Genomic DNA, 16,084 nt, shown 5'->3' with positions numbered 1-16,084 from the left:
CACACACACACACACACACACACACACACACACACACACACACACACACACACACACACACACACACACACACACACACACACACACACACACACACACACACACACACACACACACACACACACACACACACACACGAACACTGCTCTCTACGTCAGCGCTCAGTCTTATCAGTTTGTTGGTTCAAATGATCTCAAGAGGAGGACTGAGGAGCTCCAGAAGACACACACACACACGTGTTCATCGTGTTCTTCCGAAGTCAAATTCAAATCCGTATTTTTCATGAATAAGACAAAAAACCAAAGTACCTGCATGTTTCTCTTGTACAGAACAGTGGCGACAAAACTGCAGCGACAGGTTTGACGCTCACTCTGGGGGAAAAAAAAAGAAAAAAAGAAAATAAAAAAGATTAGTCATCACGGTCTGCAGCAAATTCTAGAAAATGTTCTGCATGCGCGTGTGTGTGTGTGTGTGTGTGTGAGAAAACGCTCACCTGCAGTATGTCTTGTAAGGTTTGTTTAGGGGGAGGGAGGTAGAGCGGCGACACCGTTTGCTCCTCAGCAGGTTCCACTGAGCTCTCCTGACCAGACAGCAGGTAGCAGAAGCTCGGAGCCGCACCTGCAGATCTACTTCCCTATAATAAAAAAAAACAAGAAAATATACTGATTCCTAAATACATGTTGTGTGTGTAAAATGCAAAAGTAGTGGTGTGGATGTAGCCTAAGGCTCTCAGGGCCACCGTAGTTTTCATTTGGTTCATATCTGGATGTGTGCAACAATGGTTTCAGTATTACGGTATAGCAGTTCTGTTATATTGCAAATACAAGGTGCCGTGTGGAGTTTCCTTGTTAAGACAAAATGCCATAATTTGTGTAGTTCCTGCTTCGAAAGTGTGATGAGCTGCAGCTGAATATCTTCTGTGGTTTTGGTCGGACAACACGTTTTAGGGACCAAACAAGGACTTCATCATGAAAACAATCATTAGTTGCAGCCCCAAATTCCTATTATAAAAATGAGAATATATTCCCTAAACCAGAGGCATGATGAGGGTGCATGACTGGTGAAAACTTACACTGCACATACTCGGTGTGTTTCCATGATCTTTAAGAGGCATCACTGGGGGCCACAGACTGTCTATCAAGCTGAAAAGCCTGGTGCTCCTGAGAGTGAGACACAAAAAAATGGAGAAGGAAAAAAAGAGTAAAGCACTGAAAAGGGTGTGTGTGAGTGTGTGTGTGTGAGGGGGTGGGAGCAGGAGAAACTGGTGAATAAGGGACTTTAACGGGAAGATAAAGAGCTTTAACAGCCAGTTTCACTTCCACTGAAACGCAGCTCTGTTAAGACAGAGCTTGTTCTAACAAATTGGCAGAGAGCATGCTTGGGCTGGCAGAGCACACACACACACACACACTCAAAAAAAAAAAGGGTGGGAAAACAGTCCAACCCTATATGTAAATCACAATATCATTGTGGTGCAAAAATAACAAGGTTTAGAAAAACTATGACAAGTGATTGTTTTAACGGTTAAAGTTTTAGGTGCTCAATTGGTGACGTTTGTCTTCTTTCATTGTTAATCTCAGTAATGACAGATGGAATTTAGAAGGCACTCGATGTGCTTTTGTGACGTCTCATTTCCGCCCAGCTCACACTAAAAGGACTAATAAATAAGTAAGTAGCGATGACAGGACACGCCAATCTTTTGATTCGCCGTCTCTTCCCTCAGAAGAACATGTTGAGCTCAGGGTGGCCGGTCAAAGTTTAGCAATTCAACCATGAAGTGTGTGCCGTCATATCAGCCAGCGGTTAAACAACCTGTTAGTCAGCCCGTAATCACAGGGTTCCTTTGTGTGGAACTGGTTCTGCAGCCCATTCAAGTCCAGTGAGGCCTGCTCAAGGATGAGTAACGACAAACTAACAGAACGCATTCAACTCACTCTGATTTTCACACTGAGCTTCCTTCTGTGTTTGTTTGGAGTACGTTTCAAGTACGGCTTTTCTTTTTTTCCCTTCTCTTTGGTCAACAGACATCCAAGAATAGGTAACCTTTCTGTGAAAATACCGTCTTTACCATCGGGGCAATATTGACATGACACACTGCTCACACAGGTTCCAGGGCGGCCTCTGATTGTTTGTTTACAAACCATACACCCCTCAAAAGAATGATACTCTCAAATAAGTAGTTTCACTTCTTAAATTACTCTTACTCACTTCTTTTTTTTTTTTTTTTTTAGATGAGAAGATAAGACACCACTCTAAGTTGAGCCAGAGGCTGGTTAGCTTAACATAAATACTGGAAACAGGGCAAACTGCTAGCACGGCTCTGACCAAAAGTAACTAAATCTGCTCTCAAGCGCGCCCATTTTCACGTTGTATCTTGTTTAAGTCAGATTAAAAGTTGTGGTGTTAACTTTGGACACAGCCAGAATAACTGACTCCCATGCTTTCAAATCTTTATGCTAAGCTAACGGTCTCTTGGCTGTAGCTTCTTGTTTACCATACAGACATGAGAGTGGTATCAATGTTCTCATCTACCTCTTGGAAAAAGGCAAACAAGCGCATTCCAAAATATGTCAAACTATTCCCACACGGTTTACATTGTGTGATGGGCTTAGATTTCCCTATATTTACTGGTTCTAGGAAACTGGGGGGGGGGGGGGGGATGAATGCCTTATTTACCCCGACCAGACCAACATGCTTTTCCGCTTGAGCTAGTACGATAGCCCATGTGTGAGCAGTGGAGATGGCCCATCCATCACGGGCCGACCACAGAAAACCTCCAGAGACATTATAGGCTGCGGTGGCACTGAAAATACTGATGATGTAAACATACCCCCAGCCGGTCTCTAAATGTTCCCATGTCAATTCTTCTAACTGCTGCTAATCTTGGACCCTGACTATGGAAACTCACGAGGGACACAGAGCGTGCCGTGCACCTCGGTATCACTTTACATGTAAACACAGTTGCACCGCCGGTAGGACAGGGTAGTCGGGTTCATACGAGCAGCACAACATTAAACTGTCATCCTATCGCAAATGTGGGCATTGGCGTTTCAGAAGCATAAAGATAAACTACTGGAGATTCACACATTAGACAATGGTTGAGCTTGAGGCTCAGTGCCTTTATAGCACAAGGCCCTGAGGCATTGACCCGGGGTTGTTGTTCCAGATGGCTCAGGAGCGAGATTAGATAACCTGACACAGAGCAGAAATCCATATTGCAGATTGGTGTTGGTCTCGGGTTGAAGTTGAAGTCAGTTGAAAATCTACCCCGGGTTTGAGGGCGCGGGTAGAATGCGTGGGTCTCACCTTTCTCGAGTGACCCGCTGCACCACTTTAATGCCTCTCAGCAGGCAGGTCCTGCCCCGCCACTTGTGGCAGTACTGGTGGAGGTCGTCCTGGCGGGGCAGGAAGTGGAGCTGGACCACGCTGAACATCCCGTAGCTGTCCTGGACGAGCACACAGAGCCTGGGAAAGACAGAATTAGACTAGTTTGATACACTTATGAATACTTCCTAATCATGTTAAACGTGTCCTAGGGAGTACAAAACCATTTGTTTATATTCTCCCACCAAAAGACACAATATGCGTATTGTTTACATCCATGGTGTATTGCTATGCTTCTTTGCACATTACCATCTTCAACTGTTGATCAGCAGAATATTGTGAAACAAGCAGTAGATCTGTGTGTCGTCATTACGTGTGACGTCGCACAATAACAACAAAACTGGAGCACACTTGCAAAATCATTGCTCCTTAGCGCCACTAGTGGTCAAAAGCTCCACATGGCATCTTTAAATTTATGCAGTCGAGCGTTATGCATTTAAAAAACACGATTTGATATGACATTGATTTTCCAAGAGTGTATTTCTTAGGACACCTACATGTTGCGTTTGTGTTTCCATCAGCTGCTGTCGTTACGTGCAGATCTGAACATCTTATTTTCCTCTTTATCTTTCTCTCATTGTTCTGCCAACTCTTCTACTAATCCGCATGGATCATTGCAATCAAATGCAAAAGGCTGCAAAACTTCATGGGCGTGTTCGTGCTGTAATAACATGAACGCAATATGTTTGGTGACTCACACCGTGAGACGGTGCAGATAGAAGTTGCGAGTGATGAGCAATTCACGCGGCCTTCAGCAGCCGCGATCCATTCGTTGTGAATTTGCGGCTTCAAGTTCTTGAAGTTAAAGAAGTTGTCCCTTTAACTTTTACGCCAGTATGAACAAGAACTCCCTAAAAATTCTCAGAATGACTGAAAGTTGAAACTTTTAGCGTAATAAAGCAACTGGGCAAACTCAAATGGAACCAACTAGTAAATTGAGATTTTGAGTTTTGTCACTTGACTCAAGGATTTTTCGGGAACTTGCCAATACTTGGTGTGCAGAGTACATTTCTGCTGCTTCAGTCCTACTGGGCTATACCAATGAATCAACTAAGTACTTGCATTGAAGATACTATTATAATAATCAGATTTTGACAACTCCCAACATGTGTCTTTTAAATCAGACAATGCGATCCTTCTTTGTTGTATGAAAAATTACGAGCCATTAACACAATTAAACATTACGAGTGACACACCAACAATAAGGGATAGTTCTGATATTCGGAAGGAAGTGTTACTGCTGCTGGCCGGTTTGACAGGCTGCTGCTGACAGGACAGACCTTTGGCCCACAAAGTTGTGAGCCAGTGAGCTGCTTCGTATTCCTGCACTCTGCTGCTCCCAGTGAGGGGGGAACTGGAACTGCTGTAGGCTCCAGTATCTCAGCCAGTCAAGCCTAGACACGGCCCGGTACCAGCCCCGAGAGTAAACAGTGGAGTTCATATCCCCTTAGACAAGCAACAGTCAGGGAGGAGGAGGAGGAGGAGGACTGTCAGCGTGCCCATAACGCATGTGCATGCATGCGCACATCGCAGACATTTGGAAAGTTTTGAGGCTGTTTTCAACCACCTGATTAAGCCTATAAACGTCCTCTGTTGGTAAACATGGGGTCTGTCTGTGTTTGTTTTCAGAGACCTGGAAATAGATATCTCAATAACATTCCTGCAATGACTTCTGGTGGCGTCGGCCAATGTTTTCACCAAGATTATTCTCAGTTGTTTGCTCTGTTCAAAATCCAAAATCAGAGCTATATCTGGGAAAATGCAAATACTGAGACAAAGAATCTTTTTTGGAGCTGCACACAGCTACATCCCTTGTTAATATGTTGGACACTTTGTCAAGTCTGACAAGAAAATGCCTCAGGATCAAAAGCAAGTCCCTAAAAACGTTCACATTCTTTCGAAACACAAAAATAATATTTGCTACAGTTAGAGAGAAAAATGTGCTTCTGTCCTACGATGAACCCGGTCATGAAAAAAGGAACCAATAGGCTCCCACCAACACTAGTGTTCATTATTTATTGATCTGACTTTTGATTTAGTGGTTTGTATATAAAATGTTTAAGTGAAAAATTATGTAAAAAGAGGAAAGCAGCAAATACCTACATTTGAGTAGCTGCCAGCAAGTCTTTTTATCTGATAATTGACTGAACAGTTTCTGGACCAATCGTTTCACCAGCCAATTAGGAGCTCTTTATTAATAACCAACGTTTTTGGAACCTGCAGTATATCAAGATTATTAATGCAAATGGATAAATCTTTAATGGATGCAATATCTTAACAAATAAGGCTGGCGAAACAAAAACTCACCGTTTCCTACTCCTACTGAAGATGTTAATCTTTAAAAGTGTTCCATAAAAACATAGTTAGATTGTTCTTAAAAGGCTTTAAGAGTTCCTTAAAACATCTGGGAACGATTGTTTTTAACTATGTTCAGCTGCAGATTAATACACATTAGGTGTTCTAGTGAGTACTGACAACAACGCGATGGTGTTTAATAGATCAACCGTGAGGCTCATTGATGTGTTGGTAATCGTTTTTGGACAACAAAGGAGGAAAGTTTGGGTATGATTAGTGTACAGAGGAACACAATATATATCAGGCTTTGGCTACAGGGGAGTATTTGTGAGCAGGATCAGTTCTTTGTGGGTTTGTTGTTCATGCGATTTGTTGACAATAACAAAACTATAGGCCATAAAACACCAGAAGTATACGATAAATACAGGCACATAAAACTTTCATGTTATAAAATCAAACAATATGACGCTGAGTGCAGCTGCTTCAGTTGTCGTGTCACTCCAACAGCAGCAACCAGCCCTGACCATAATTATAACAACTCAATGATCTGCTGCAGGTGAGGTTAGATTCTATTTTTAAATTTAGGTAAATCCTTCATTAATTTGGTCGTGGTGTTCTATTGTGACCAGTTGTAAGATTATCAATTATAGTACCAAAAGTATAAGCAGTCAAAAGGGCAGAATGGCCATTTCCAGAATAATATACATAATATTATAATCAGCTGGTATGGGTGGAGCTAATTTAAAGTACTTTGTATACTGCTGGGTAACCTAATCCATAATAATACCTCATCATTTATTAGTTGATTTGTTATGTATTAATAATTGTAATCTGCAAAGTAATTTTGTCAAATGAATGTAGTGCAGTAAAAAACACAGTATTTGCCTCTGAAATGTAGTGGAGTAAAACTATAAAGTAGCACAAGGATGGACTACTTGTCTGAACTTGTAAAAACTTCACATGAAAACCTGATATGACACTTGACAGACAGAAAACAAACAAGATGGGACTCTTAGTGGTGCCAGCTTGACATAAACAACCGCCTCCCCACTCTGTCCCTCCTTTTGCCCGTTAACAGCCCGACTTCTTCAAACAGTCGCCACTCACTCCACGAGAAAGCCTCTGTGTCATTGGCCAGCTTTCCTTTTCAGGCAGTTTTCAGGAATCTGTTATTGTGAGCTCTCACACAATTCTCAGCAACTACGGTTTTCTTCCAGGAACTACGATTCACGGAGCCTGTGAAAACACACGCACACGCACACACACAGACACGCTGTGTGCACATGCACATTACTTGGCAACGCACAAGTAAGTGACCCACGCATTAAGAACACAGCAGAGAGGCCTCATTGGTGGGGGGGCGGACAGGCGGGATTCCTTCCTATGTGTTGTCCACGAATCAGTGCAGGCGGAGTGATAAACACGGTTGTAACAGGATCCTTGCAGCACATTGTGTTCCTTCTCCACAGAGAGAAGAAAAAAGAAAGAAAGAACTCTCCTCTCATCCTGCAAACAGTTAATCTTTTTGTTTATTCTATTCTGGATTTACGGGAACTTAACGTCTTCTTCAGGCATAAATATCACACTGGCCTCCCTCCCGTGTGTGTGTGTGTGTGTGTGTGTGTGTGTGCGTGTTAACATAGAGGCTAAACAACAAAAGGATCAAATAAGCATGCTGACCAGGGGAGTGAGTCATAGAGGCTGGGGACACAACACGAGGGGTACACACTGTCCTCGTCTTTATACAGAATGGGGCACTAAACGACCCACTACGTCCTGGAAAAGTACTACAAGCAGTAAAATATACCAAGAAGTTGTTGTTCAAACCTCGTATAAAGAGGTATGAAAGTGTACTTGAACAACTTATTGGATTATAGTAACACATAAAAAAAAAAAAAAAAAAAAAAAAAAGAACGTCTTGTGATTCAAAATGTAACTTCCCAGATGCAGGGATTGAAGAGTCATCCACATATTTTGAATGGAGGCCCTCGTGGTCGCCTCCTAACCTCCATCCTTTCACTTCAAGCCGAGCCTGATGGATCTGGTTGAGTAATGAGAGGAACGGGGAGGACAGTGAAGGAGCACTTCCGGTCAGAGGGCGGCGTTTGTTTACCAGCCAGCAGAAGCAGCATGGCAGGAGCGGGTGTCATATTACAGCCGTTTAGTCAGTTGGCCTGTCAGCTGACTGGGGCTCTCCTTTCAACACAGAGTGCCCCTCGCTCCACTCAGAGGAACCAAAGCTTCTTTTTTATTACTCAGCAAAAAACTACAACAACAAGCCCGGGGAGGGCCAGGCAACGCCAGATCACGCTCGCTGGATTTGATTCAAATAGTTCGTTCACTGAGTCAGGAATAATAATAAGACCACTCGAGTAAATCTCATTTCAATAACACGGGGAGCTTTGAAGAGCTCGCACTGCAAGTCGTTTTAATATGAGTTAAACTGTTTTGTAGAAAGGTGATCGGACTCCATCTCACTGGACAGAAATATCGCTTGTATCATTGAAATAAGACTTAAAGCTGTAGTCAGAAGTCAATATCTTTGTATCAACAATAGGAAAAATAACGTGATGGAAAATTAGTCACAGGTAGTGACAAACCCACTGTGGATCAACACACGACTCTGCTGTACTATACTCTGGAGCGTTTTAGTGTCTTTCAGCTTATTGTTTTGGTTTTACAGCCCACAACATCTCACCATCAACATTTCCAATCACATCAGGCAGATGTTGCTGAAAAAAGGTCCGGTAAAGAATCAAACATACGGTGATCAGACGTAGTGGCAGCGTCCCAGTTTCAAACTGGGTGTCCAGAATCTCGACAAATATCTGAAAAACACTAAAAATGTCCCAGTTTTCAATAAAGTCGGTCTTCTTAAGGCCAGTAATAAATGATAGCATGCCTATGGTGCGTGCATAAGCACCTCAAAGGTGGTACACTTAAGGGTCCTGGTTTGGAGGTTTGGATGTGTGGTCATTCTAACCAAACAGCAAACACAATGCAGCATTTAGCCGGAGGTGGTGGAGAACAAAAACAGAGCTAAAAGAGAGTGAATATTGAACTCTGGATTAACCGATTAATCAAATGGTATAAAATGCCGACTACAATTTTCTACAGCCCAAGTTGATGTCTTCAAATGTCTTATTGTGTCCGACCAACAGTCAAAACCCAAGACATATTCCGTTAACTATCATGTATGACGAAGAACAGCCTCAAATCCGCACATTTGAGAGGTTGGAACCGCAATTATCAAAATAGTTCAAAATCGGCAACTCGTTTTCTGAAAATCGACTACTCGTTAATCATGTAATCCCTCAAGCTCTACGATTTATTTATTTCCAACGAATATTATTATAATGTTTAGGCTCCACCTTCAGATAAGGTAACCAAAGCTAAAACAAACCATTCCACTCAACTGAACCGTTTCTGTACTGCTAAGACTGAGCGGCGTGACACTTTTACACCCCACATAAAATATACTTGTGGTTTTCTTCATAGCATGAAGGTAATAAAAGCTGTTGCAAACCTGTTACACCCAGCGGAGAACAAATGGGCACCAATTCAACTCCGGCTTGCTGGCGCACGGAATTCTGAAACGCATCACGCTGTCTTTCCCGAGAATTGGACAGAGCTACTCAAAAAGGGGCTGGATTCAATTAAGAAATGTTTGTGTCCTTTGTCAAGCAATGCCATATGGCTGGAGACAGTGCGAGCGCTTTGTGGGGCCTGCTGCGCTGTGAACCATATCTCGATCACTTAAGACACATTGTGCCACCAAGGAGAAGCATGCAAGGCTGAGACCGAGGAAACCAGCATGCCATTCTTTTTTCTTTTTACAAAAAACGTAATTTATACTGTGGGAGTGAAGCATACACAGACGATAAAATGTGATTCTCTTTTGGCATCAAGTGACAAACTAAAAGCCTCACTTGGCCGCTAATTATCCACTGGTCCAACAGTACCTGGTTTTGCCTTTTTCTGGAGGAGGAGGAGGAGGAGCTGAGGAGGACCTTGAGGGAAGTCTGGGCTTGAGGATGGACACGGGAGAGCAGTGAGGCACAGGGATGGAGTAAACTCTCTGGACCACCACCTCCACGTCCTGCCCCACAGAACCAGCCTGGCCGAGCCCCTCGATAGCTTCCAGGAGAGAAACGCAATGTCTCGCTAAAACTCCTGAAGTGAGCGAGCCAGAGGCAGCAACCTGAGGAGAAGAGGAAATTACACCTTAGGGCGGCATTGGTTCGATAGTTATCATTTAGTTGATTGGCAGAAAACTAACCAGCAAGTATTGGGATTTTTAAGGAAAAATGCCTGTTTCAGCTTATTAAATATGAATTGCACCAGTCTAATAAAAGTTACGGACTGTTGATTGGACAAAACAATACCTTTCAAGATGTTAACTTGGATTTGTAAATCAGTGACACTATTTTCTGATGTGATAAAGACCCAACGATGAATCTTTCTTATAATAAAAGTAATGTTTTGTTGCAGCCCTATGCTCCGTTTATGCAACATGTGGTCATTTCACTTCACGCCACAGTCATTTGTGTATAATTTGTGGTGATCAAACATCATGGTGGTGAGCAGTGCTAACAATAACAATCGCCTCTTCTTTACACTGCATTAGAAATCTGCTTTGAAAAGGAGGGCGTGGCCGATGGTGCCACATCTTTCAGAAGTTACTTAGTCACTCAATCGCTGCCAACATATATTTGCATGTGTTCAAAGCAAACACAGATTCACATTTAAGAAATCAAACATGCATGTAAACTTATTAAACTTATATCCTTTGAAAGACTGCATGCACCACAGACACTATTTATTAATCTGTAAAAACATGTTGTGAAATGTTGTTTTTATGAAGACTGTTGACACAAGCCTCCTCATGTGTCATCATTGGCACATAAACAAGTAAACCTGAGTAGAACCTTTAGTACTGAAGCTCATTGACCTGATGACATCTGTGCTAGCAGCTGAGAGTTAGTTACAGACTTCCCGTAGTACGAGGGTTATTAAAAGTTACTTTGGTGTCTAACATGACCTATAACTTACTACATACAGTACATGTTGAATTGAGAACTAAATGTGAGGCACGCGATTGTGACATCAAAGCATTCGTACTTGTTTGGCATCGCTCTCCGCTGTGGTCCTGCATTCCTCCAGTAGTCCAAACGTCTGACACAAAGAACACGGGTTGCATCTTTCGGCTGAGAGCAGGCCTCTAGGAGCCGACACGCTGGATAGTTTGTTTGCAGAGTAGACTTTCTGGCTGAAGTGTGTGTTCAGAATAATATCACAGCGGAAGCCTTCGATAGAAAGACTTTGCCTGCAAAGAGATAGTTTGAGACCTTGAATTCACCATGAAATTAAACATAGTTAAGGCGTTGGGCAATGATAAACCGTTTGTGTTGTGATTGCGTTGATAACAGATGTAAAGACTGAGATTTTAAAGTACATTAAATGGAGTAGATTATTGCACAAACGTGGGGGGGGGGGGGGGGCTGAGAGCTCGAGACTGAATGTCAAACTCAGATAAGCTACCCACCACCTCCACAGGCTCCTTCACGAGGTACCACCCAGCACGGAGCACAAGATCAAATAAACGTTCTCCGAGGCAAAGAGAAAACACACAACAGATGCTTTTCGTCCTCTTTTACTGGAGGTGAAAAGATACATTTTCCATAGAAGTGAGGCTCTTAAAAGGCAACACCTCGCAGCTCGATGAAAACACTTTCCAAATGTGACATCACGCTCGGAAAGAAATACTTCAACGAATGTCACGACCAGACTGCGTAAATGTGACCTGAAGTGCTCTCGTGTTTAATTCCACCCCGTTTACCAGCTTAGATTTCACCGTTTGTGCCAAGAAGGAGAGGCGGAACATCTCCATAAAACCCAACAACAACATTTCCGGTCAAGTGTTCCAACTCATCGAGGTAAATAACACACACACACACCTGAGTGGCACCGAGCCTGGGAATAAAACAACCTGAATGATAGATAATTATATGGCGCGTTGTTTAGAGTAAGTTTGAGTTATGGCTTAATTTCTTCCACATGTGAGACGGATAATGGCGTGATGATGGCTTATAACTGACTCACAGCCAAGATCACCGAGTGACTGGAAGTGCTGAACATGTCGCGACTCGTCTCGGTGAACCAGAGAAATAAAAAACAAAGATAAAGCGGAAAAAAACCATTTGTTTGGATGTGATTATTATTTACACTCGGTATACACTGAGTTGACGATGTTGGGTGGACCGAGCTGAAACGAAATGTAGTCTAATGCAAACTTTTTGAAAGTTATGAAGTTCAGTTTCTGTCTTTATTTAGGTGTTTTTTTAGAGGTTGTAGTTCTGTTGAATTGTATTGCATTAGACCGACGGGAACTAATATTCAGTCCGTCCTCATTGATTAAAATGGGAAAAAACATCTGTACGTCACTCATAGTAGAGTTAAATCAACTAAATAAAACATTTAAAAGATGAGTTTATCTTTACCAAGGTAGTATTTATTTTGCAGGTTTTTGTTTGTCCTTGACTGCATTGAACTCTTCATGGCACTGTTTTCCTCCAATGGATTATGTGCAGTCAAGCAAGACTAATATGTGTGTGTGTGTGTGTGTGTGTGTGTGTGTGTGTGTTCATCTGATCCACTTCACACTTGGTCTGTGACCCAAGGACGTGCAACTTGGACAAGTGATACGTTCAATATGAATAAACTTTGAATAATCAAGCGACGGCGCTCAGGTCAGCGGTCGGCGCTTTTTAAGAGCTCTACTTCAGTTGAGCGTGTCGTCCGCTGCTCATCGACTGCAGGTCACTTAACCAAACTCTTCTTCACTTGCCTGGAGGCAAAAAAGCGACCAAAGCGACTTACAATTCAGAGTCTATCACATTTCTACACCGTAGGCACAGCTACGGGAGCAATTTTGGAGTTAAGTGTCTTGCTCATGGACACATCTACATCGACATGCGTGGAGCCGGAGCTCGAACCGCCGACCCTCTGATTAAAAGACAGCCCTGCTATCCACTTAGCCACAATCCTTTCGTTAACTGTCTAATCTTGGGTTTAAGCTTCACTAATCTTGTTTTTATTGCCGTCTTACTTCTTCATTTTGCTGTCCTGATTTAACAAATACTTGACGAATCTGCATAATCACAGATATGTCGGATACAACTCTTATCAGTCCAACATCTGATCAGAGGTCTGTTAAGTCAGCCAGAGCCAGAGCGGAACGTCCTGTTCAGGAGAACAGGTACAACGTGTGAACAGGAAGCGTGACCCCATTGTGAACAGGTGAGTGAGCAGCCGGTATCATCATCAGACAGGTAGCCGAGTTAAGGAGCGGCCCCGGCTGCTGGCGTCACGGTGAACAATCCCTGCAGGTATTTCCGCTCAGGCCACGGCCCACTCGCAGCAAGGCGTGGCAGGTGGGAGGAGCCAACCTACTCACTGCAGGAAGTTCACCCCTGCCGAGTGTCACACAGGAAACCGATTGGAGGACTTCATCAGACACTCTGATGTGCTAAATTCCGGGTTTTTCCACTTCAGCCTGTCCTGTCACTTTAAGAGTTGGACAAGTGAATATCTCTTCAGAGAATATGAAGCATGACATCAACTTTTATTGGTTATGATTTAGGGATTTTTTTTTTTATACTGATTGATTTAAAATGTAGACCAAATGCTGTAACTGCTGGAAGTGGTTTACACTAACAAAGGAGGATTTGAGGATGCTTGTTCAGAGGAGAACTGATTCTTTGAAAGAGTAAATGGGAGAGTTTGCTGGGGGCTCTACTCCTCCTGGTGATTTCAGGAATGAAATACAACAGGAAAGGAGAGGTGCTAAAGCCAGAGGTACTTTCAAGCCACCATGTGTTTTCAATCTCATTCCTTTGGCTCCCTCCACTCTCTGCTCCAGAAAATAATCCCACTGTGTTTTTTTTCCCCGGCTTGCTGGAAATGACCTAACTACTGCCAGGAAGAGGAATGTGAAGCATTCCCTGGAGCTGTTCGTGACGTCAGAGCACTGAGGAGGCCCCTACGCTTCCACCAGCCTGGATATTCCAGAGTACACTCAACCTAAACTCCCAACAGCTGGAGTCAACTGCTGCCTCGCTCCAGCTCCAAAACAATCCTAAAAACACACGCACACTACCCCTCCTAGCCTCTCCGCCCTGCCTTCACATCTGGGCCTTTGCTGCCTACTATTGTGAGCTGAGAGCAGCACATTTTCATACTTAAAACCCAAAAGAAAAGGTTTTTTTCAATGCTTTAATGTGTTGTATTCTGTCGATCAGAATGCCTCCTCAGCATTATCTCATGAGGTCATGTTACTCTTTGTCCTGCAGTCAGTCTTGAATTGTGTAACCGTGTCTTTTTTGTGTAGTTTTTTGAACGCCTGGTAGGACATGATGCCGTTAAAAATCAAAAACAGGGAAGTGCAAGAAAAAGTTAAACACTGATCAGTAGAATATTCATTTTTCACAGATTTGGGTCTTCCTCCCGTCGTCAGCTCTATTTGAAACCATATAGTTACATTTATATATTCTTATTATCGCCAAAACACCAACCGACATGAAAATTCATCCAAAGCTATTTTGATAATTGATTCATTACTGAGGAATTTTGTCCGTCATTGGTTCAAGCGAAACTCATATAATTTGGTGACACCAATTCTTTAAACAGCTTGCAATTCATCTTAAAAAGCAGGAGAACCCCCGAAGGTGACAAATGGTCCTGATTACTTTACCTCCCAGTCAAAGTCTTCTGCAGCTGGTGCTTAACGGCTGTCACTTTCAGACCCCGCTAACTACCCCGCAGCCCCAAATATTCAAATAGAACTGCAGCAAAATGAGATTTTCATTTAAACACCCCCTGAGGACCCATTTTAAGACATGTGAAAAGACATGTTTCTCCCACAAAAAGTGTCAGTTAACAACTAAAGATATTGTAAAATGACATCTACTCCTTTTGACTCACTGCACAACAACATGTCTTTTCTGTTTCACTGAAAAGTCCAGTCTCAACGTATGTCCACAGGAGGTTTTGAGTTTCCTCATTACACTTTTGTAAGTTGCATACTGGACACAGCATTGGCTCCAAACTCGTTGTGATGTCATGAAACCCCGCTCATATGTTCACGTGTTAAACTCAGATTTAAGGTGAGCACAGAGAAGCTTTCCTTTGAACTCTGCACACACATTATTTTGCACAGTGAGGGTCAAACACCCAGGTAAAGGGACAAAAAGAGTGGAGGGGGGGGGGGGGGGGGCTTTAAAACATCAACTGCATCCTCTTACCATGGCGGGTATATGTGCACGATGTCTCTGGGTGCAGGGATCAGCTGGGCCGCGGTCTCTCTGTTGAACAACACCAGCACACGAGCTGGTCCCTCAGAGAGAGGCTTTCTGTGCTGGTGGCCCTCTCCGGGAGGCGGGCGGTGCTCGCAGTGCGCCAGTTGCACGCTGCACTCCTCCTGAACCTCCAGCACCTCCAGCAACAGCACGCCAGGCCTGTCCACTGGAGAGCAGATCAACAACAACACAGATGTTGAGTGTGTGTGCATGTTTCAGTGTACGTACGCTAAAGTGTACTCATGCTCTCACGGACTCTCGCTCTCCATGGGACTCATTATGCGCTATGAGAGTAATTCTCTTTTACCATCAGAGCAGTTCGCACCGCATCACAGTGATGCTGTGACTGACTCAGCCCGAGCTGGACACGAAACGCAGCCAATCCCACTGGGTGAGTGTGCAAATGTTTGGAATTTCACTATGGAGCTGACTTTGCTTCTTTTGGCCCAAGCAATACAGTCGACAGATATAATTAAGAAAAGCAAATGGAGACAATGCCCTGAAGCTGTATATCAAACAGCGATAAGACAGCGACTTGGCTGCGTGCACATTTCTGTGTGTAAAGTTGATTGCATTCAAATGTGAAAACTGCAGCATGGAGCGCTCACAGTCGCTGCAGCTCAGCGTCTACGTGCGTCAACAGTCCCCGAAAGTGTCCGGAGGGGGAATTTTAATACAATAAGAAACTCTTAACAAAAAGGGATCGCTAGAGAGCGATTACGTCTTAGCATGCATTTGTCCAAACATGAAATCGAAGCTCTTCATTTGTGCTCTGTGCGTTTAGGTCCCAGGTTACTAAATCATCCGAATAACCGCAGGCAGTCGGCCAAACCTGAGATCGCCCTCGAGTCCTCCTGCGGCCTGTGTTACATAACACGCTAAGAAAATTACGGCAACAAATATAAACAGGTGTCATGTAACAGCATGATGATGTGGTAAGAGTATTGTTTCATTTACCACGCAGTGAGACAAACAAATAATACACAAACTCTGCTGAAAAAGTTTAACTATGCACTCAGGACATCTGACTTGAAAGGTTTGAGAACTCG

General features: G+C 43.3%; 1 protein-coding gene across 6 annotated transcripts in view; it reads right to left on the bottom strand.

The window, feature by feature from the left end:
* The window catches only part of spidr (scaffold protein involved in DNA repair), a 28,885-nt gene that overhangs the window by 6,023 nt on the left and 6,778 nt on the right, over positions 1 to 16,084 (bottom strand). For all 6 annotated transcript variants that reach the window (XM_031865232.1, XM_031865229.1, XM_031865230.1 and 3 more), the window contains 7 exons: positions 14,982 to 15,201; positions 10,801 to 11,005; positions 9,642 to 9,880; positions 3,307 to 3,465; positions 1,073 to 1,160; positions 494 to 634; positions 309 to 371 (listed from right to left, as the gene is read on the bottom strand). In XM_031865232.1, coding sequence (XP_031721092.1) covers positions 309 to 371; positions 494 to 634; positions 1,073 to 1,160; positions 3,307 to 3,465; positions 9,642 to 9,880; positions 10,801 to 11,005; positions 14,982 to 15,201 — 1,115 coding nt within the window. The remainder of the gene's footprint in view (positions 1 to 308; positions 372 to 493; positions 635 to 1,072; positions 1,161 to 3,306; positions 3,466 to 9,641; positions 9,881 to 10,800; positions 11,006 to 14,981; positions 15,202 to 16,084) is intronic.

This window comes from Anarrhichthys ocellatus, unplaced genomic scaffold, assembly GCF_004355925.1.
Source record: "Anarrhichthys ocellatus isolate YVR2014 unplaced genomic scaffold, GSC_Weel_1.0 scaffold32, whole genome shotgun sequence".
Taxonomy (NCBI): Eukaryota; Metazoa; Chordata; class Actinopteri; order Perciformes; family Anarhichadidae; genus Anarrhichthys; species Anarrhichthys ocellatus.
This window is presented reverse-complemented; position numbering and strand designations above follow the sequence as displayed.